The sequence below is a fragment of the Vulpes vulpes genome, chromosome 1, assembly GCF_048418805.1.
Source record: "Vulpes vulpes isolate BD-2025 chromosome 1, VulVul3, whole genome shotgun sequence".
Lineage (NCBI taxonomy): Eukaryota > Metazoa > Chordata > Mammalia > Carnivora > Canidae > Vulpes > Vulpes vulpes.
The window spans coordinates 54,808,728-54,833,008 of NC_132780.1; the positions used below are offsets into that span (position 1 = coordinate 54,808,728).

At 39.4% G+C, this 24,281-nt stretch overlaps 1 protein-coding gene across 15 annotated transcripts in view; it reads left to right on the forward strand.

The window, feature by feature from the left end:
* The window catches only part of PTPRK (protein tyrosine phosphatase receptor type K), a 546,296-nt gene that overhangs the window by 178,330 nt on the left and 343,685 nt on the right, over positions 1 to 24,281 (forward strand). For all 15 annotated transcript variants that reach the window (XM_072764637.1, XM_072764602.1, XM_072764614.1 and 12 more), the window contains exon 3: positions 22,105 to 22,376. In XM_072764637.1, the coding sequence (XP_072620738.1) occupies positions 22,105 to 22,376 (272 nt within the window). The remainder of the gene's footprint in view (positions 1 to 22,104; positions 22,377 to 24,281) is intronic.

Genomic DNA, 24,281 nt, shown 5'->3' on the forward strand with positions numbered 1-24,281 from the left:
CGTGCTTTGCTAATGCTCTCCAATATATTCTGTACTCTACTTGTTTGATAGGCGAAGGTTAGAAGGCGAAGGTTAGGTCCTGTGTTTTAGAAAGGAGAAGTGATGTACACAAATCACACTTAACATGGATTAAGTTAGGTTGGTCTGATTCTCTGACCCCATCCATATTGTTGGGGACAATTATAAGCTTCATAAGTATTTTATCTTTCCCTAGGATCTGTTTATTGAGAGAAATAGAATTTGTACTGGATTAATTTGTCAGGCAGCCGAAAAGGAAAACAATTCTATTTCACATGATGTATGAAATTTTGGATTGGGACTTTACAACAGACTATCTCTTAATAAGATCATTGTACTCAGGAAATTAATTAATTGAAGCTTTATTATACCAAGGGATGTATCAGAAGATTGGCTCAGAACCTCAACTCTTATGACACGATTACTCACCATTAGGCAGAAATAAAAGCCTGCTTCTCAATTTTCATCTTTCTGTTTTCCTTTGCTTCCTTAAATATTTAAAGTATTTGTCATTTAGTCACGTCACTTAAAGTCAGTGTTTTTCAGATTTTTAATCTATAAAACAAATGGCAAATTGAGTGATTTCTAAGGCCTCTCAAACCCACATAATTTTGTGGGATTGCAGCCACTCAGAGCCTAACAGGGAAACACAGCAGTATAATATCCTTGCATTTCTCTTTTCTTTCCTGCTTCTGATTGTTATTCATTGGAACATTTTTGAGACTAGGCGTATACTAAGGTGAAAGCACATTCTTTTCCACCTTTCACAAAGGTGAAAGTAGATAAATAAGGCATTTATTGCCTTTGATATATATTCTTTGAAAATATAACTTTAAAAAATAGATACAGTGGGTACTAAAAGAAAAAAAACCTACCACTTCTTTTTGTAATTAAAATTGAATGCTTCTATTTGAGATATGTATTTCATATGTGTGTGTGTGTATATATATATATAACGTTTCTAATGGAAAAAAGGCTTATACATTCATTTATTTATTTATTTTGTTTTTGGGTTTTTTTTGGCTTATACATTTAGATTCATTATCTCACTGCCTCTTGGTGTAGAGGCAAGGTTGTATTAAACACCTTCATGGTAAAAAAAAAACAAACAAACAAACACACACACGCAAAAAACACCTTCATGGTAACAGGATGTATCAGTGAGATGGGATAGAAATGCAAGTAGTGTGTTCTCTTGCACGATGATTAGCACATATATAATCTCTCCAGTCTGACTCATGTACAGAAGAGGAAACCTAGACAGTGTTGGGGGAGAAATAAATTGGAAAACATTCTTGTTTCTCCTGAAGCTGAGCTTCACATCATAACATAATTATCTGTGTCTCAGATGTTGGATTTTCTCAAATGTCAGTGATTCAATTATCCAATACTTATTGATTCCTGACCCCTTCTGTAGTAGAGCGCTGGATGCTGTGGCTTGTAGCAACATAGGGTATTGTCATCAGCAAGATAACCTGTCTTATTGGGGATACTGGGAACACATAGAGGATAAATAAAGAATAGACAATGGGATGAAAGCAGCCACCATTCCCTGGATACTCTGTGCTAATCTCAGACTTAAGTGTTGCCATGTATATAATAGAGACACAAATGCATCTTCTTGCCCACACGTGAAAGCTTAGTTCCCTTTGTTGTCACTACAAGAGAAGCATATATTCAGTATCAAAAAGTGTTGAAAATAGCATGCATTCACTGAAGACTTCTGCGGATTTATGGGTATGTGTGTATTAATGTATTTGTATTTGTCTGTACATATGACATATATCCCAGTAACTGGAAAACTTGCTTAAGAAAACTTTTTATAGGACTCCTCTCTCTTCCACATCACATAATGGTTGCCCTAATTTCCTGCAACTCTGCAAAAAAAAAAAGATCACTTGGCTGTATATTTAGAGACCTACTGCCCCCTCCCAGCCCACGTCCACTCCTTCTTATACATTCAGGTTAATATTTTTCTGTTCTCCAGGTACTCCCCAGGAGTACAAACAAAAGCTCCTCTTAGAAATAAGATTCGATTTGAGAGACTGGGAGAAAGACTGAACAATCTCTGTTTAATTTTATTGTCAGGCTTATGTGTGGGGCATCACCTTATGTATTTGGGCAACACGTCTCCAGTTGTTAATGAATTCAGGTTATGGATCCTTATGTAACTTGAGTTGGTTTTTGAAAGATGAGTGTGATTTCTTTGGAGACCTTGTGGTGGAGGGGTTTCTAAGAGGAGGAGCAGCATAGGTGGGTGTGGAGAGAATGGCATGAGGACCACATTCCCCTTGCTACTGTTGATCCAAATATAGTTGTTGACTTGTTTGCAGCAGAGGATCCATGCATGAGAGGAGTTGGGCTTCCTTTTGATGAGAAGAGTGAGGTCTCCACATAAGAAACCAAATACAGAAATTTGTTGTTTTTCTATGCAATATTATGAAACATTTAACAGGATAAATGCAGTCCATGTGTGCCTCTCCAAAATTCTGTAGGGTAAGTGGTGTTAAGTCTCTTCTGCAAGTTAGGAGCCGGGTTCTATAAAAGGGGAACTGAGTTAGGAAAATCACTTGAAGTGCTAGAATTAGGATTTGAATGAACCGAGTTTGATGTGACTCCAGAGTTCATTTTCTTTAACTATATGCTTAGAAAAATAGACAAAATTGCAGATGTTTCTTAGCTTAAGATCTGTCCTGTTTATTTCAGCTGAACTTGGAAGAAGTAAGAACTTTGCCCTGTGTATTTTATCAAGCAGCTAAAAATGCAAACAACTATGTTTCACATAATTTATAAAATGTTTTTGGACAAAGGATTAAACAGATGAATTTCTATTTAGTTTTTTATTCTAAGGGAATTTTTTAATAGTTATTTCACTGTACTATAGAGTTAACCTTATGAATAACCTTTTTAAAAAATGTAAATCCAGTCATCTTCTGTTTTATCTTATTTTTGTTCTTTACATGTTAGAAAACAGAAAACCTTGTATTGCTTTTATTAATGATAACAAACTATCTACTGATATAAAAAATATAGAGACGCTTATGTCATCTATCTTACTGCACCGTCCAGGGTATCCAGAGCATTCATTAGAGAGGTAGGGGACATGCTTCTTTGATTTCTGATTTTAAAAGGAATATTTGTGAGGTTTCACCAATGAAAAGATGATTGATGTGGATTGGGGTACCATAGGAAGATTTCACAATTAAAAGATTTCTTCTAGTCAAAAGATCTCTTCTATGAAAATTTGCTAAGTGTCCTTTGAATTTATAACATTTTTTTCCCCTGTGGTTCTACTATTTTCCTTTTCTTCATGATACAGATTTCCTATTTCTTCTAAAGTGGGGATCAATTTACAATTTTTAATACACTTTTTGATACAGTTTAATATACCCTATTCCACAGGCAGCACACACTAGTCAGGGAAGATGATCTGATAGTGGGGGCGGAGGTGTAACTACCTAATGGGCAATTTTTCTTAAAGTAACTATGTTCGTAAGTGTGTTTCAATATTGAGATGAAGAGCCAGGAAATGGTTTTACTTACTTTAGATAGAGCTTAGCAGGCAATCACAATCGACTAACTTGTCTATTCACAGTTTTATATAGAATTGGCTTTTGGGCTTTTGGCAAGGTGAGGTAGGCACTTAGGGAAATCTTGGTCTGAGTAGCAAGTGGGGGCTATCTTCGTTTACTGATCATGCATTGCTTAATTTATGTACTTTCTTTTACCTTGCATTGTTACACAAATAAGTGGAGGTGACTTACCTCAAAGATAATTATCCAAATGGCAAAGAAAAAAATAGGGAAAAAGACGCCTGGTAAGTAAGAATGCAAATATCATGAGAAAAGCCAGTTTGTGGCAAATAAACCTAAGTTTTTCTGCCACCGAGGCCCACACTGTTACTCTAGTTGAACATCAGATTAGATGCTAAGCTTGAAAAGGAAACACATAAATTAGTTACTTGCCTTTACCCCATTGCTTTAAGTGGAAGCAAAGCCTTTCCTACTTAGTATTAAATTCTTAAGCTGGGGTCAAAGAGGAAGGCACAGGATATAAAGTGGTGGTTCTTATTTTAAGGGGATTAATCCAAGTATCTTTTTTAGAAAAATGTTTTTCTTCAGAAAAAGTAAGAGTTATGGATTTTCTCCCAAGAAAATGAATTGAGGATCGCGTCGACATAATTTTGTTCCAGTGTGCCTTTCGGTACTTGCCTACAGTTATCTGTATTGTAAATGATAAATTTTCTTCAAGGCTGAATTTATTAGCATTAGGTGAGCCAAGGCCGTGCTGCTCAAGCTTACAGTCTGTAGGCATATTCTGAGTTCTCTGAAAATTTAAAGAATTGGATGCTTTTATTTTGGTGAGTCCCAAATTCCTATATATTTAAGATGACCTGGATCATTGAGGAATAGTTCAGAGACATTATTTGCATTTGTGCTAACGGTATATCTTTGCTAAATGAGTGTCTGAATTTCATCCTACTGTAGTCCTCATGAAGGCTTAAAAGTAGTTCATGTAGATAAAAGTGATGGGAGAATTTAGGTGCAATGTGGCAGCTAATACATATTATAAAGCGTAGGAGACTTACAGTGAGTAAACTGTGGTATTTATATTAGCTGATATCATACTTTTTTTTTTTTTACCATGTATCTTGTGCAGCTCCTGAATTTAGACACATGAATTTGACAAACCTTGTTAACAATAAATATAAATAATCAGCCAAAAACTTTAGTAAGTGACCTTACATTTTCCTTATTATTGTAATTTGGAATGTGTTACTAAATTTTTGGGCCCATCAAAAGCATGGATCAGGGGCTAAAAACGACTATTGAAGAAGAGCAGCAAGGGTTACTGTAGCAGAGACTGAAATGATGTTCCATCGTGATCAAAATGAAAAGACTCCAACCCCAAAGTGAGATGTAAAATAGGAAACAACCAAGTATATATTTTTCACTAGTACATGTAATATTTGCAACACTGATTGCACAAAACATAATTTATTATGCTAAATAGATGTTAATTGGATTTTATCGATCACTGATCTTTGGATGAACAAACTCTTATCATAATCAGCTAATCCTCCGAGATGATCTGTCTGCAAGTTAACAGTGAGAAAGTTTTCCTTTTTAAAGCTTAGTATTTTCCTCATGTTTGAGAAACACTGAATCAGGAGTTCTAGTCTTAAACGGTTTTAGGCCCCTGGGGATTGAACAGAGCCTGCTTTCTTGCCCATTTAGGGATCTTAAGATAAGAGTCCTACTGCTCACCCAGGCGCTGGGGCTCCCCTAAGGGAGTGCTTGAAGCCTGGACACGCTGAGGGGGCCCCGTGATTGTGTCACGAGCCCTGCGGGGTTGCTCCGGCACCCCAGACCCGTGCTCTCAGCTAGTTTTACTGATCGGATAGAGAACGCAGACATAGTTCATGCTTAAGCAAAATGACTTCCTTCAGGAGGGAACCCCAGCCACTGGAGATGCCTTATCCTTCGGGTAGGCCCTCCCAACAAATCTATCCAGTTGCTTGAGTGCCATTGCTCAGGCTCCTGCCTTTCCCCTGGGGGAGCTCCTGTGCCCACCTCTCCCTGCCCCCACCTGCAGGCCTGACTCTTCCATCCCGCCCCCGGGGGGGGGGGGGGGGTCCCTTAGGCTGGTAACTGTGACCTTCGCCCTGCATCCCGGATACCATCCTGGGTTTCCATCACCACCCGGCGGAAATGACCGTGAGGCCATCTCTACCTGTAAAAGGAGAGTCAGAGGACTGGTGCTGTGACTGCCACCCACGTGGGACCTTTTCTTAACCTGAGGAACTCCTTAGCCCCACGTCCTCCCTGGAAGCCCAGTGTTGATAATCACGTTGCATTTCTTCAGGCAGCAGATGTCACTGCAGCTGTTTCATCACCATGGATGTGCGCGTTGGATCCTCATGGATTTATTTTCATTTCTCAGGTGTAGACGGGTATTTATGTGCTTTTCTGTGTTCCAGGAAGCAATTTTGGGCCAAAGCTACAGTGAAGAGGATAATCACAATGATGTTTCCGTCCTATTTCGTTCCAGTTTTGCCCCTCCGGATACATATGTCTGTTTTCTCATCTTGTCAATTTTTAAAAATTTTCCGGAACACATTGTCTTTTAAATTGAATGCTGATCAGAGTTCCATATACACATGCTCAACAGGGAATTTTGGTTTTGGGTTTGAAAAAAAAAATAAATCAGGAGCTAGCTGTTTAGATTTAGTGAGCGTTGAAGGGGTAAACACATTTGAGGTTCCCCAACTAGTTATGTGTACTTGTGGGTGGCAAGATTAAGTGGCTTTCATCCAGCGGCAGACCGAGTCTGTTGTGGGGTCTTGGAAGTCATCCAAATGGTTAATTGCTATTGAAATAACATTTTGGTAAAAGTTGGTAAGAACATTCTTAGTTATCAGAGCCAGCCATATAAGTTAGAGGCTTAGAATGAATTTCTCCCTTGCCCCCCATAGTACTTCTGTCCCTATTACTGATGAAAAGATTTCCAACCAGATTGCTGTATTCTGTGTTGCATAGTAATGGACAGTGTGACATTAATTTGATTAATCGCATGTACTGTTATTATGTTTCTAAAGTATTTAAGATCCTGTTGAAATGTTTATAAAAAAGCAAAAAAAAAAAAAAAAAAAAACCCCAAACCCAAACCAAAACAAACCCCAAACCACTCCTCGGTAGCGCTGTGGAATATACATGCAGATGATTCATAAATGTGTTCATAGCCAAAATCTTTCCTCTGAGATCGAGAATCATATATCCAACTGCCTACTTGACATCTTCTCTGGTTATGTATCAACAAAATTAATGCCCATTCTTTCTCATATGCTATTTATTATTCTTTTTGGCAGCCTTCCCTATGTGTGGTGAATTTCTTGCTTTTTGAGTTCTCATGGCCTCAGGAATGAGTGAAACGCTCACCTTTCCAACCATCCTTATAGCTGTGATACCAGCAGGTGACCAAATCTGCACCATTCAGACAACCCAAAGGAGCTTTGATCAGGAAACCGTTGACTGCAGAAGGGAGGCACCTTGGGGTTTTCCTTCTGCAGAAAGTGGAAGCATAGACCTGAGAGGCAAAGTCTGGGTATTGGGAGCAATATTGTCTGGGCCCAGTAGTGGGTCCCCCCACTAGAGGGATTCTAGAGGGTATCTTAGTCATCACTTGGGCTTCCTCATATCCTTTACTAATGTTCTTTTTTGCTGAAAATGATACAGTAGATTTTACTGTTCACAATAGAGAATCCGAACTGATCTCCCCCTCCCCTTAAATTGATCTTATTTATCCAGTGTGCCAAGACTCAGGGAACGCTACCATTGTCTAGCTGGGTATGTGAGCAAGAAGTAGGGTTATACATTCTGAACACCTTCTCTTCTTCACGTCTACATCTCACGCAACACCAATTCTTGCTGATTTTTACATCTTGTAGGTTTCGGATGGTTGCTTCACATCATCTCCATCATCTGCTACCTGAATTAAATATATATATTTACCAGCATGCTGCAGCTGTGTCTTCACTCACCCATCACCCATCTATTCTATGTAGATATAGCCTGAGTGATTTTCCAAAATCTTATTTAGGACAGAACCCTCTGCCTCCCCCAGCTTGAATCTTTTTTTTTTTTTTTTAAGATTTTGTTTATTTATTTATTCATGTGAGACACACAGAGAGAGGCAGAGACACAGGCAGAGACAGAGAGGGAGAAGCAGACTCCCTGCCGGGAGCCCGATGTGGGACTTGATCCCAGGACCCCGGGGTCACGACCTGAGCCAAAGGCAGACGCTCAACTGCTGAGCCACCCAGGCTGCCCTTGAATCTTTTTTTTTTTTTTTTAATGTCTTCCTATAACATTTAAACTTCCTTGTCTTTGCCTATAAGTCCTTGTTGGTCTTTTTATTTTCTTCATCTCCATCCTTATCACTCTCATTTTCTCCAAACCAACCAAATATTCAGTCCTTATTTGTTCTAATCTTCCCTGCTCCAGGTCCTTTGCACTATTGGTTTCTACCACCTGAAATTATCTTTCTTCTTGTCAGCTAATAACTCTCCTTCTTCAGATCACAGCTTCAACTTCTCTTTGCTAGAAGGATCTTCAGGTCTTTTCAATGAGGTCGTATATTCTTCAGGCCTTTCCGATGAGGTCATATCTTCAGGCCTTTCAGATGAGGTCATAGCTTGGCATTATATGTTCCAATAACCAGCCTCTCTTTTATAAAGATTAGCACAGTTTTTGTTTTGCTGTATATTTGTTGATGCTTGCCGATTTGTGTAATACCTCATCCATGTGGAAGAAGCCCCAGGAAGGAAAAGTACTAAAATGGTATCTGTTAGAGAACTTTAAATTTATGCTACTAGGTTTTCCATGCAGTTTGAAAATATTTGAGTTCTATTACTTCTTTGTAAACTAAACTTCTTACTCACTTTTATAGTCAGTATAATACAGAAGCAAAGGGTTTCAGTGTTAGATTTGGATTGAGTTTCGAGAAAGTTACTTAACTTTTCTAAACCTGACATTCCGTATAATGCTTAACAATTTATATATTCAGTATCTTTCTCTCTGGAGGGTTGGGTAGTATCTTATTAGATATTTTTACAGGAGTAAGCAGTTCTATTAATTAATATATTCCAGTTAGACTCCAATATCATTTCCATTAATGGAATATCTGCTGTGTATAGATCACTTTGCAAAAAGGCATAATAGGCAATAGGCTTTAAGAAGTTTACTACTGAGTTTGGGAAAACTCTACACATCATAACACTATAAGGTAGGAAATGTAACATTTGTGAATCACCTACAAAGTTGTATCTTTAATCATAGGAATTCATGGAGAAAGTGGAGATTGAGCTCACTAGGGAAGAAAAAGAGACTACAAGCCTTCGAAGCAAAAAGGAGGGGTAAAATAAGTAAAAAATGGATATTTTATCATTATGAACTGTGAGCTCTGAGTTCATGCTGGTAATTCATGGCAAATAAGCACTGCAAGATTTCTGTGAATCAGATAGGAGGACGTTGAGTACCAGATGGAATAGATTGCCTTTCCTCTGTCTGGGCATATAGTTGATTCTTTAACCACTAGAACTGCGTTGCAGCTGGGAGCTATAGATCACCAGGGTTGGAGTGAGCAGTGCCGTCCATGGTCCTTGCAGAGTTTATAGTCACTGTTTTGTAGGACTATTTAAAAAAAAATACTTTATTTTTTAAAGTCATGTAGAGAGTTCTTAGAGAGATACATGATAATACTATGGTTTGACGAAAAAACTGTTGGAGACGTGTTCTTCTGGTTAGTCTCAAAGGAGAAAATTTTGATCTTATTCTGTGTACTTGCAGTGTTTCCATTTATTTTAACCTGCTGAAAATACATCTTGGTAGTAGAAAGATCTGAAAATCAAATTTTTGAGACTACTGAAAATTCCTTCTTTTCCATAAAAGAAAGACCCTCGTTCGTTGGGGGGAGGTTGGGAAACACCTGTGCTTGATTGTTGGTCAGCGTTCCCACTGTTATTTGGGCCGAAACTATTTTCTATTTTAGCTTCTACAGTACACCCCAGAGGGAAGCTTTAAAAAGTTAGTGTGGGAACTGAAACTCTGCAGTTTCTCAATGTTTGTGTTCATCCATTGAGCCTTAAGTTAGCATTTATGAAAACATTAAAGTGCAGTCCTAAGTTGCTCTCAGGGCAAAGAGAGCACTGTTGGAATGGAGGTCACTTGCATGATGCAGCTTTTCTGCTTATGTTCAAAAGGAGTATTTCATTGGAGGAATATCCTTGGGTGGTTGTATTTGCTAAGAGGAAGTCGAATTAATGGTTTGCCAACAATCATAGAAAAATTTGTGTGCTGTTCTTTTCCTCACCCTTGGCCAACACAGCATTTCACAACTGATCAGGTGGTGTTTGATTTTTTTGTTTTTGTTTGTTTGGTTTCTTTTTGTTTGTTTGTTTTTAATAACAGCTGGATTGGCAGCACCAGAGATGGAATAGGTTAGGCTAGAATGGTCATATGATTCGGGATTTTACTTTGCTCTAGTATTGGGAGCCACTAATCCCACTAGAGCTACCTTAAAATAATGTAGACCCTGGAGAGCCAGTTATTCATTAATGGGTCTCTGGGATTATCTTATTTTATATTAAATCCTCAAATTATAGATAATCAATTATCTTGTGAACACAAACACCAATCTCAACATTGGAGCTGATGATACTGTTCTCTTTTGCCTTTTTAATCTCAGTTTCTTTTATCATATTTGAATTGTTTATGAAGCTACTTGGGGAAACAGAAAAGAAATATAACCCCATTCTCTGTAACAATGTTCTCCCTGTTGTCCTGTCTTTTCGCAGCTTAAAGTGTAAGCAATGTACCTTTTTCTTCTCTCACTTGGACTCTTTTCTTCATTCTGTTTATGCAGTTTCTTATTTTTTTTCTCATATTTTATGCTTTCATTCCCTTTTGGTTTTCTTTTTCTTTGTTTATCTTGAGCTTCTAAGACAGGCACCCTTTTCAAGAACAATTAGACAGGGATCCCTGGGTGGCTCAGCAGTTTAGCGCCTGCCTTCAGTCCAGGGCATGATCCTGGAGACCCTGGGATCGAGTCCCTGTGTGGAGTCTGCTTCTCCCTCTGCCTGTGTCTCTGCCTCTCTATTTCTCTCTGTGTCTCTCATGAATAAATAAATCTTAAAAAAAAACAACCAAACAAACAAAAAACAAGTAGACAGAGTTTTGGTTTAGATAATACTTTTTAAATTAAAAAAAAAGTAGAAACATGTTTTTACCTTGCTATTTCCCATTTCTGTAATCCCCACAACAATCTTCTCAGATGGTATTTTTGTTATATCTAAAATACTTATCTCTTCTAGGCCTCAGATTTTCACCAGTAAAATGCTAGAAGAGACGGGGAATGGTCGGGATGGTTAATGTCAGAGACTGGCTGCAAAATCAGGTCTTTGACCTGAGAACATGAATTGTTAACCATTTCATAGTGAGGAACATGCTTTTATTTGGATGACACTGGGGTATACGCTATTCTTTCCTTTTGAACCTTTCGTGAAGCATCTTCTAATGTGGTTGGGAGCTTTCATGGTCCTTGTAGTTTGATAAAGGACTTGATTTGCCAGTTGAGTTGCTCCTGTAGTTTGATTCCCCTTGAACCTGAGAACCCAGTTGAGAAATTTTTCTCAACCTGAATTCTTCTCTAATTGATCATTTCTTGCCAATTGCTTATTCAGAAATAGTTGTCTCTTACTAATGTTGAATCAAAATAAAGCCAGTTCTTTTAATATATTAAAATAAATTTTTGCTACCTTCAGACATACTGTGATTATGGAGTATTTTGACTTTGGAAATATCTATTTATATGCAAATACAGAGCACTGTACACTCATTCTCTACTGACCCTGAGTTCTGGCCTTCTATTATTAACAGGGTTACGGTATATCCAGACAACAGGCTGGAATTGTTAGTAAGATATTTAGTCTTTAGACAGTTTCCAGAGACAGCAGGCTGTACTACCTTTTCTTACCTTTTACTGTTCTTTGCAATTTGGGTTCCTTTGAAAAGGCAGGTGATGATTACAAAATTGGCTATAGGACAAAGACTCCCTTACTTTTTGGGGTAATGTAACTCTGATTATTCTTTCTAAAGTTGCTTTTCATTTTAGCAACTGCTTCTCAAAACATTTCAGCATCACATAACATAAAAGCTATGTAGGTTGGAGAGCCATGGGAGGAGTGCCAGGACTTCAGAAATTGGACAAATCTTAGAACAGGAGGTCTTAAGCTTAGATCTGTGGTTCTTTACAGATGTCGGTAAAGGAGTGTGTGTGTGTGTGTGTGTGTGTGTTCCTGGGGAAAGTATTCTATATTTATGTGAGATTTCAAACAAAAAATAGAGAAAAAAAGTGAGAAAAGAAGATCAGAGAGGAATAGAAGGAAAGAGCTGGGAGGGAAGAATTGACACACTGGGACAAAAGGGGTTAGGTGGGTTGTAAACAGAAGAGTTGAGAAGTTTCAAGGACCTGGGAATTGAAAGATTTTAAGTATACCACTCCTTAATATTGTTATCTCATTTTTTTATCTTTGAAAATGTTCTTTTCCTATATTTTCCAGTTTGATTTTGTCTACTATTCGATGGAGAAAGGAATGGATATATCCAAAGGAACAGATATTGAGGACCTACCTAGTCAATGTGCATGTAGACAATCTCGTTTCATCCTGAGAGCAGACCTTGGGTTGAAGGATTTCAGGATAAGGAAACTAAGACTGAGAAAGACTAAACTATTTGCCCAATAAACAGTTAAAGAGATGGGTAGAAGGTAGGGAAAGCTGGAGTCCTGAAAGACCCTGGAGAGAAAAGCACAGCAGATTGTAAAAGCAGCCTCTTCCAAAGAGAAGGCAATGAGCCCTTCTAATAAGCCTCCTGCACAGGTTTTCTGTGTCAATGGAGGAAAGTGAAAATTTTGGTGGTCAAAGTAAGTGCCAGGTAGGCTGATGCTTTTGCTTTCTAACTAAGATTGTTGTAGAGGAAGGAGATTAAACTATGGCGCAATGTTCGGGCTGGTTCCTAAATCTTCCCATGTAGCAGGTAAGCTCCCTGAGGAGACTAGGCGTCAAAGAAGGCTAAATGTTGTGCTAATTTTCCTCGAAGCCTTCTTTTTAGAGTTTTGTGTTGTCTGAAAGTTTTAGAAGCTGTTCTGTTTTCAAATGTCAGTTGGATACCTAGAACAAACACAAAGCTTTTCCTCTCAGGGATTACAAGAATTTTTATTCCTGCAGAATGTTAATTAAACAGTTTTATATTTTGCCAAGGCAACGGGAGGGACATTTTAGGGAGGGAAAAGTTGTTGGAGATTGAATTCTGCTAAGACGCAAGTTCAGTCCTTTTGTATTGGAGTTTGAGGGACAGGTTTACTTTTCCCGCCGTGACGTTTTTGTGTCACATTCTGTCTTTTTAGAAACAAACTATATGGTGTAGAGAGTGAAGTCCTTTAGAATAAAGGCATAGTCTTGAGAAATAATAGAATGTAAAAGTTTGAAGAGTTAATAATAGACCCTGCAAAAAAAAAAAAAAAAAAAAAGGTGAGGGCAACTGTCTCAACCTTACCAAAATGATGGAATCTTTTGGGGGGAATTGTCAAGATTGAGAACATTGTTTAAAGTCACTTCAGGCTCTATGATTTTTTTCCTCTGTGTTTTATATTTGAAGTAAAACCAATACAGTTACCATTTTTGAGATTCTTCATCTTTTGCTTGCCTTCAATTCAGTTCACCCAGAATCTCTCTGTTAGGTACAGTAGGTGGAAAAAAAGGTTTCTGATCTTAAAAAGGTTACCCTGGGACTGGGAAGATGCACAGATAGATATTGTATATTTGGTATATAAGAGAGCATTGTACAAGTGCTAAGGATATGCAGAACAGGAAATACCAGTAAACAGTTGTCAGATTTTGTCATAAAAACATTCAGTTTCACACTGAATGTTTCAGACAACTGTTCGAGATTTTTAGATGTATAAGGTAACATGAATTCTGAATTTTTTGTGGGAGTCTTTCAAGTAAACAAATTCAGTAAGAAGCAAGTGCTGTGAAGGAAATGACAAAGAGCGACATGTTAGAAAAAAATCCTAGAAGCGGGTGCCGGGGTGGCTCAGGCGGCTGGGCATCCAACTCTTGCTTTTGGCTCAGGTCATGATCTCAGGGTCCTGATATCGAGCCCTGTGTTGGGCTCCACACTGAGTGTGAATCCTGCTTAAGATTCTCTTTTCCTCTCCCTCTGCCCATCACGACCCTGCTCAAGTACACACACTCTTTTTCTCCTCTCTCTCTCTCAAAAAAAAAAAAAAAAAAAATCTTGGAAGGAACTACTTTAGTTAACAGGCCAAGGAACGCTTCACCAATAAATGGCCTCTGTGCCAAGACCTGAATGATGAAAATAATCTGGTGGAGGGGAGGGTACTCCAACCTGACACAGGCAGAAACTTGGATTTTTGAGGGGCAGAAAGAAGCTCAGTGTATGTGGAGCATGTTGAGTAAGGGCAGGAAGGGGAAGGAGATAACGTGAGAGAGGAAGGTAGGGGCCAGGTTATACTGAAGTTGAGAGGCTAGAGTACAGAGTCTGGATTTAATTCTCATTGCACTGTGTAGATGAAAAAAAGATTATTTGTATGCCTAGAAAAAAACTTAATCTGGGTGTCTGTAGACAGCTCTTGTAAGTCTGCTAGGACAGAAATCATGAAAACTGTTAGGAGTGGGTCTAGTCGTCCTGAGACTTGGGAGGAGTTGGAAATTAGGGAAGATGAAGAGAAGTGTGGATGGACTGAGGACAGAGTTTGGAAATAGAGACAAAAGAAATTGCTAGTCGATGACAGGAAGAAAGTGAAGGATGTGGAAAAAATCAAACTGATCCCTAGGTTCTTAGTTTTAGTCACTTGGTATGTTATATTGCCACCTAATCAGATGAAAAATGGGGTGAGGAGGAGAAGCTTGAATAAAAGGAAATAAAAGCTGAAACACTTGAAAAGTAGGGTAAGGGCTTTGTCTTTAGCACAAAGGCAACAGCAACAGAAACGCTTAAGAGGCATTAATTTTACAACAAAGAAAAAAAAATCGTCTCGGATGGGCTGAGACCCCAAAATAAAATTCAGTTGTCACCATTCTCTCTGCCCAGAGATCCCAATTACCTCTTCATAGGCTGGCGGGACACGAAACTTTATTACTGTACCGTGTCTCTGGTTTTTTCACATCAACGGTTTCTGGCATGTTCTTTGTTTCTACTAGGAAAATCTCACCCAATGCCAAAAAAATAACTGTTTTGCGCAGTACGTTGGTGCTTTGGTAGCTATTCAAAATGGTCTTCAGAACACACAAAAATTATTTTCTTATTAGGATAGAATATTTCTTAAGCCTTTGGATGCTGGCTAGAACTATGTCGTTGGTTATCCTTGGTCTGGAATTCTCAGCCTACATGATCATGTGAACCAATCCCCTATAATAAATCTCATTCCTTGTGTGTCTGTCCTGTTGGTTGTGTTTCTGCGGCGAGGCCCAACCCACTCTTTATATTAATGTACAAAAATTCAGCACTTTTTGACTTTCAGTCTTCAACTATCCATCATCCCAGTGAAGACTTTCACTTCATTGAATACACCTTTATACCCAAAGAGACTGAAGGAGTGAGGTAGACTCAATACAATCACTGATAATGTTCTCATTAGAGCCTAAAGATAAAAAGAATAATGTGTATGAATATTTAGTGGCTCTCTACACATAATCCTGGGTTTCTAAGACTCTATTTGGGATCAACATGGTCAAACTAGCACTAAGGTATTGTCTTCCCTTTTTTCCTTCTATTTTCTCATGAGTATATAGTACAATTTCCCAGAGGCTGCACAGTACCTGATATTACAACAGATTGAACAAATAAACAAAAATGAGAACCTAGTTGTTTTCTTTTAACTCAGACGTGAAATAGATTTGCAAAAATGTAAAACAATGCTCTCTTCATATTGTTTTATTTCTTAGAAGATTATTTATTTATTTATTTATTTGAGAGAGACAGAGAGAGAGAGAGAGAGAGAGAGAGAGCATGCACAAGTGAGGAGGGAGGGCGGAGGGAGAGGGAGAAGCAGACCCCACACCGAGCAGAGAGCCCGACTTAGGGCTCCATCCCAGGACCCTGAAGTCACAACCTGAGCTAAAGGCAGACGTTTAACCAGCTGTGCCACCCCGACACCCCTCCTCATATAATTTTTTGTTTGCTTTAGAAAAGATTTTTCTAAAAGCAAAAAAGTGTGCTTTTTTTTTTTTTAATTTCTAAAATTCATTTTGTTTTCTTTCATTTTTTTTTTTTTATTTTTTTTTTTTAATTTTTATTTATTTATGATAGTCACAGAGAGAGAGAGAGGCAGAGACACAGGCAGAGGGAGAAGCAGGCTCCATGCCCCGGGAGCCCGACGTGGGATTCGATCTGGGGTCTCCAGGATCGCGCCCTGGGCCAAAGGCAGGCGCCAAACCGCTGCGCCACCCAGGGATCCCTCATTTTGTTTTCTTTCAAATGAGGCTTCATTCCTGGCCTAAAAGGGCCAAGCTGAATACAAGTTCTGCCAAACAGAAGTGTTTCTGAGGGCAGTCTTTTAAGTACAACTTTAAAAGGAGCCTGCAAGGAAATGGGCAGGTAGGTGGCTCTGTGGACGAGGCTTCGACAGCCCAGCTCCACTCCGGCCTTCCCATCTAGGAGAATTACAGGGGGAGAGGGAGCAAGGGCAGGGTAACTGCAAGATGTTTATAGGGGAGGAACAAAAAAAAAAAAAAAAAGCTTCTTTTAAAAGAAAACAAAAAGACAACCAAACCAGCACCCAGATCTGTAATTTTTATAAAAACATGCTAGTTAGATTAACATATGATGGATTGATGGTTGTTAATCCTTAGATAACGAATAAGCTTTTTGGGAGCGTCTCAGGTTCAACGGCTAATGTGGTCAATATTGGTCCAACTCACAGAAACAAAAGCTCTTTGAAGGCACTCTTAATTTTTAAGAGTGTAAAAGGGGTCCTGAGACTAGGACATTTGCTCTAACAAGGCTTTCCGTGTACCCAAACGTGCCTCTCGGAAGGCTGTTCAGCGCGCACCTCCAGACGTTACTGCCTTTCATCAAATGATCGCGTGTGGAAGCGCCACAAACCAGTTGCTATTGTTGGTTTTTGCTTCTGACCCTTGGCCATCAGGTGGTTTCTCTCCCGAAAAGGTGCGGTTGGCGCCGCCCGGGAAGCTGCGCCTTGCTGTGTTGGGGGCTGGCGTCGGGGCCCTGGCCCGTCCCCTGGTGCTGAGCACCCACAGGTCCTTCTCTGGGCGGCCTGCGGGGTCCCACTGCACGGGTGTCTGTCGTGTCTGGTAGTTCGTCTGTCGGCTGCTCAGGGCCCTGAGCACGAAGGTGCTTCTACTCCTGTGGCAATTATGCTTCTATTTTAGCTTTTTCATGCGGATCCCGAATAGCTGGCAGCTGCCCGTCCCTGGGCAGGCACAAGCGCGTGCGGCCCGTCGGTGGCTTCTGGCCCAGCCCTGGCCCGGCTACCTGGTCGCGGCCCCTCCTGGCTTCGTGGTGCTTCCTCAGGGCCCTCCCCGCTGCGGCCGGCCGTGTCTCAGAGTTCGCAGCCCCAGTGTGACACCTCCCGAGCAGCCCCTCCCTCCCGATGGGACATTGAGCGACTGGGTGCTTTCTGTCCCTCTCCTCACCAGGGGGTAAACAGCACCTGCGTGGATTATTTAAAACGTGTACAAAGGCTGTGGCACAACTACGGTGCAGAGCCAGCACGCAGGCCTGTACCAGCTTCCAGCCAGGGGAAGCCCAACACGGGTGGGGGCTGAGGAAGATCGACGGCGAGCATTGGCGAGGGACTAAGATGAGGGAGGCCTTCTGACCGAGGCGGGAGTCTGTTCTGGAAGGTGTGCGGGCAAAGTCGCCAGGGCCCCGTCGGCCTGGAGAGGGTGGCTCGAGGAGTCCTAGGAGGTGCACTGGCAAAGGTCACGGAGGGCCATCGGTACCAAGCAGAGGAGTGGAACTTTCTTCCAGTTTGGTTAACAGGAGACCTTCAGTGTATTTTATTTTATTTATTTTTTATTTTTAAAGATTTATTTATTTATGATAGAGAGAGACACACACGGAGAGAGGCAGAGGAGGAGACACACAGAGAGAGAGACACACACAGAGAGAGGCAGAGGAGGAGACACACAGAGAGAGAGACACACACAGAGAGAGGCAGAGGAGGAGGGAGAAGCAGGCCCCATGCAGGGAACCCGATGTGGGACTCAATCCCGGGACTCTAGGATCATGCCCCCGGCCAAAGGCAGGCACTAAACCACTGGGCCACCCAGGGATCCCCCCTTCAGTGTATTTTAAATAAGAATTAATAAAAATATTATGTTGGTATACTAAGGATACATAAAAATAAAGGCGTTTTAAAATGATGGAAACCTAAAAAATATAAAATAAAATAATAAAATAAAATAAAATAATGGAAACCTATTTATCGTTCATTGTTTTCTGTGCAGTTAATCCTATTTCTTGTGTTATTATGTTGTTCCTAGAAGTATATCTTAAAGATAAAATTTTCATTAATCCATAAAATCCATAGGACATTATTTACTCATCTAGATATTACATTATGGCATTTATGAATATGGGACTTGTTTCTTTGGTTATTCTTTTTTAAATAAAAAACTGCTATTTAGTCTAAGTACTCAGCGCCCCCCCTTCTTTTCGTGAATTGAAATAAGAAGTTTCTGATGTTTGTATTGTGTGTTTTTGAAAGCCGATGCTGTTAATCTGTAGGATGCAAATAGGATTTAGTTTTAAAAGGCAAATACCTATGTTTGTTTCTGAAGTATTTATCATTTTTTATTTGATGTTACTTATATAAGATGGTCTTCATGCAGTCTTGCTCTCTTTTATTTAAAGTATAAATCTAATGCATGTTTATTATGGAACATTCAGTGAATGTACATAAAAATAAGAAAAGACAATTATAGCTTCCCTTTGAAAACAGTTAACTATTTGTTATATATTCTTTTTTTCCAGTCATATGTGCATGTCTATGTGTACCTATATGAATACACACATCTGCGTGATTGTATTTATTTTATGTATATATTTTTTTAAAAAATGAGTATGGTATTTTATAACTTGCTTATTTTACTTAACATTGTGAATATCTTCCATCAAGTGGTTTTAGTAATTCATTTTTAATGACTTTATTTATTCATCAAACTGATTTACCATAATTTTACAAGTTACCTATTATTGGACCTTTGAAATACTTTTCTCTTTTCTTTTTCATTTTATTTTATTGGTTTTAAGAGATTCTACTTAAAGTAATCTCTATACCCATCACAGACTCAGACCCAGAACGCTAAGATCAAGAGTTGCATGCTCTGCTAACTGAGCCAGCCAGGCTTCCCTGTTTTTCTCTGTTTTGAATAATGTATTGATGAGATGGACATCTTTTTTCCTTTTTTTTAAGCTTTGTACGTATAGAAATTGCTTATCTAGTTTACATACTTCAATTTGGAAGGTATCTATCTCTTTCAAGGTTTTTTTTTTTTTTTTTCAAGGTTTTTGGTTTTTTTTCAAGGTTTTGATTCTCATTGTCAGAATCCTCAGAAAAGTTATATCCTAAAAAATACATATCATAAGCCTCATAACTTTTTCTTTTATTTCTTAAATGATGTATTTGAGACCTCTGTTGCTCAAGAGACTGTAAGGAATACTTGTAAGGCCACATTAAAGAAATTACATTAATTACAAGTTACTACACAGATGTTTCATTATTAAGTTTTGTGATGGGTAAATCACAACTAAATAGAACTAACCTCTTATTAGGAATCTGAGTTCTTAGTTAGCTGGTGACAGAACTATAGTAAATACGCTTAACTTCGGACATAAAGAATGAGGGAAATGCATAGCGTAGAATTTCCTGACACTAAGCATTACAGCCAGTTATTCTGGAAGACTGTAGAAGTAATTTTTAGAAGTTGTTAGGAATAGCACAGTGTTCTGTGTTTGGGGTGATGAAAGTAAATCTCATGTCAGATAGGTAGCTACTCCATGGTGTCTACTGGGTGAATTGCCACTATATGGAACCAGTTGTTGGCAGAAGTATTCGGTTGGCCCTTTGGTGCGAGTGCTTGCTTCTTCCTTTCTGGAGCCATGCAATAAATGCATGTTATTTCATTGCACTCAGAAACTAGCATTAACTAGGCTGCATTGATTAGCCCATTTAGCAAAAACATTCTATAGAGATGAAATATCAGCACTTTTTTTTTTCCAAATTAACTTGTATTGAAATGCTGGAATAATTTGAGCAAGCTTTTATTTTGTGACTTTTGTCCTTTCTAATGATCTGATTGGTAATCCCTACAAATTAATATACTTTGCTCATCCCATTTCCTTAATAAGAAAATTATCATAGCTTAAAAGTGCAACTGGATGAAAATTGCTAAATGGTCTTAATGGCAAATATCACCGTATGTAATTAAGATGTAGGACAGCGCATAGTTTATGCCAAAGTTTATTTTATAATGGAAGAAAATAACCACTTGAAAGCCTATAAGTCATTTAGAGAGCACTACTTTGAAATTGACAATCAGAAGCCATAATTGATGAAGACTTGTAAAAAATAATTTAAATTCACTACTGCCATAATATATCACTGAAAAAAACAAAACAAAACAAAACAAAACAAAAAAAACAACCCTCTTCTGGCAGTGGAGAAATAGGTCACAGGTTTGTGAAGAAGCTGAGGCCCAGTTACAGTCTGTAACCCGTCTAAGATCTCAGGCCTGGTCTTAGTTAAAAGCAACCATTAGTCTGCTCTCCTTTGGTGAATCTGAAAGACATCTTGGCAAATCAGCCATGGACCTCAGAACGTGAGTATATAACCAAGAATAGAAACATCCTGCTTGTATAAATAGGGTTGGGATCCAGGATATCCTGTTTAAAAAAAAAAAAAAAAAAAAAGACGTAATTTCTCCAAAAATACACATGACCGATTTATCCTATTAATGTGCATGCAATCTGTGAGAATCAGGGAGAAAAAAAGAAAGAGAATTTGAGGTTACAAGAGGAGATGAATACTGAGAAAAAATGAAGTGGAAGAAATAACAGGAACCATCGGTATAGTAAGCGTAGTCTGTACTTTGCCTGATAACTGATCATTTTGTCATGTGAAATCTTTACATACGTTCTGAACTCTAGAGTGGAATTCATCAGATTTGAAATTTCAGTTTCTTAGGTAGTCAGAGTCCCCTTACCTGCCGTGACTTGAGCTTGCTTTGGGGGTTAATTGAACTAGTTAGACTAGTGGTCCATGAGTACTGAGTGTGTTACGCAAACATTCTTAGGTTTTAGGGAGGAAGCAGAGTCGTCGGTCAGGAAGAGATGTCCTGGTGCAACCCTCGCAACACTGGATTCTGTAGTAATGCCCTTCATACGTGTTCTGGATAAATTACATTCTGGGGGGGAAATTACAATCAAACGTGTTCCACCTTCAGTGCGACAAATAGGTGTACCGACATTTTAGTGATGTGGATCTTCGTTCAAGTCCACGCTGACGTGAGGAAACCTGCTGGTCTTTCTGCCGAGGGCCCTAGGCTGGTAGCAGCAGCTGGTGTACAAGTCCCACATTTGTACTCAGCACCGAGACTGTGTCGGAGGGTGGAAGCTCGAGCTGCCGTGGCGTTGGGACTTCCTAGGTCCTATGACAGACAACCAGGAAATGTTCATGAAATGAAAGGTAATGAGGTTAGACTAGTGTTTTCAGACCAGTTGTCTCGCAGCTCCAGGGGAGCAGGACTGCAGCAGCCGAGGTGATGAGCTGGTAGCTTAGTGGGCAGGGCTCCAAGGAGGCAAATCCACTCTGTGTCAGAGTCTCAGGCCTAACAAAATGGACATTTTCAACTCCCATCCTTATGTTTACACTGCCAAATACCCTTATTCCCCGAGCTTAAGTTCAGAGTGGTTAGGACAGAGTGGTCCGGCAGCCCAGCTTGTGCAAATGAGGATCTTGGGATCTGAAATCAGAACGGATGGTGCCTGAACTTAGTTAACCCATCTCCCCGCACGGGAAGGATGATAGGGAAAAGGGAAGATGCCCCCTCCCTGTAAACGAGGCCAATCAAGTCTTGGGCCTTTTTGTTTCCTTGTTTGATAATAAAAGACCTTTGCTTAGTAAGACTAGAGGATTGGGATCTGGATTTGAACCAGGCCCTACCTACTCTGTTTGACTTCGAATAAGTTACTAATTGTACTTCAGTTGACTGATTATGTAAAGCAGATTGTTTCAGAGAGGAAATGAATCGATGCGTCTTACGTACTTTGAACAGTATCTGTGGCTTACTAAAAATGGAGTTCCCCTACTTACCAGTTTGCTCTCTTTCTGTGGATCTGTTCTGGAAGACAGTCAGTCCTTTCGAGGTACATTTAATGCTCAAAATGCATTGGCATTATTTTTAGCGTTTTTTTCCTATTATTAGGTACTCCCTTTTGTTTATATGTCTACTTAGCTCTGTTACACGTAATGTCATTTCAGGTTCCTATATGATAGTGGACTCCTCAGATCATGACCCTGGAGAAAAAGCCAGACTTCAGCTGCCTACAATGAAGGAGAACGACACTCACTGTATTGATTTCAGTTACCTGTTATACAGCCAGAAAGGGTTAAATCCTGGCACTTTGAACATCCTGGTTAGGGTGAATAAGGGACCTCTTGCCAATCCAATTTGGAATGTGACTGGATTCACAGGCAGAGATTGGCTTCGGGCTGAGCTAGCAGTGAGCACCTTCTGGCCCAATGAATATCAGGTAAGCATCTGCGCTTTTTTGGTTTATGGTTTAGTGTCATTGGACCTCGTTGTGCGTCATACTTAGAGGTGAGACCTAGCCCTTTGGAACCGAGGTGGTCACTTTTGCCCCCTCCTCTCGCCCCGTTCTTGAGGACATGTTTAAATACATTGGCACACAACCTTTAAAGTAGTGAGAATATTTACACGAACTGAAAAAAACCACTAGTCTTAGGTACAAAGTCTGTTGGTTATTTGACGAAGAGCTGCTTATTGACAGATCTATTTCCATGTTTCTGTTTGGGAAGAAAATGTCCTTTTTGATTTGAGTGCATTATTCAAACTGGATGGGTTTGCTGACTTCCTGACAATAACATTTGGAAAATAAACATGAAATAGTGTTTCATGAATTATATCATCTAAGGGGGAGGTATTTTGAATAGTTATTTACATTTTTTGTCAGTTACATGGAGTTTCAAAATAAGCAAACAGAGAAGGAAAAGCTATCCATGTCTACCCCCCCCCAGGAATACTTAATATAATTATGACTAAACCAGACAATGAATAATATCAGTATCTCCTTTATGTTTCATAAGACTTATTTTATATAGTTTAACAAAAAAAAAAAAAAAAAGAAAAAAAAAGGATCATTTGCCAGTTTGGAGAGTTGCTCAGAATCCTCCCCATAAGGTGCAGTACCACTATCCCCTGCTTTTTGAAACATCACCTTACACCACTTTGCTTTTAATGAAGTGAAGTTTTAGTAAACCGTATGCTAACCGAAAGAAATCTAAAGAGGATTTCCGCTTTTCTGAAAAAAAAAAAAAAAAAAAAAAAAGGTGGAAAGCTAAAATTGCCTGCAGACTCTGTTTTGCAGCGAGCCATTATGGAAGCAGCACACAGCCCAGCTGCAAGAGGCGTCCCACCAAGCTCCTTCTCCAGGAACTACATTCAACATGTTAGCATCAGGCTACCGTGGCTTTGAACCGTGCGAGCATCTGTGCTTTATCTGGATTTATTTTTGTGCATCTGTTAACAAGATGTGTTACCTAAGGTATCAGAAGAGGCAAAAAGCTTATTTTTGGGGGTCAGGGGATGTTCAAAAATTTTTCCATACAAATTAATATAATTGCTTCTTCATTTTCCCCTGTTTATGTTTCTGAAAAGTTTCCTAAGAACCCTGTGCTTGCGATAGCTGGGGAAACCTGTCCCTGGGCACGTTCCAAAATTCATTTTTGTGTCAGGTCTTGAAATTCGAACTTTTAAAAGACTTGTCTGTTTGTAGTTCATTTACAGAACCTAATGAGAACACATATGTAAAAGTATGTTTTAAGTTGGTCAGTGGGTGATTTATAAGCTAAAAGCAGTTCGTTTCCGCTTCTTAAAAATGAACAATTTCTTCAGGTGAAACTTGTCTTTAGGTCCTGGGTTAGGAGACAGAATGCATTGTTCTAATTGCTTTGTCATGTGTTGGTTTTCTGTTTTATTAAAAAGCCTCTCATTTCATAGGTACAGTTTCACCGGGAAGGTTCTTTGTTCAGGGCTGTGTGTCTGTGGAGGTTTCAGGGGGTGTTGATTCCATTATTCCGGAGCTGCAGGATGTCATTCCTCAGTGTCTGTCCTCCCAGGGCCCTCCTAGGGGGCACATGCTGCCGGCGGGTGGCTGGAAGGGTAGGAAACTAATGCTAAGGGCCTGGACGCTCATCTCTGGCTACGGTGGGTCCTCGTGTGCTGGGTCACAACGCGTTGTCATCACACTGACTTCGCTAGAACCTGTCATTGGAGCTTAACCCTGAAAAGAAAAAAGCTCTGACTTAACAAAAGAAAACTGCCAGCGGATTCAGCCTCCTTACGATAAATGTAATCCCAAATAACAAATCAGCAAAATTGTTAGAAATTTGGTGTCTAGAGTCAGATTGCCCATGTC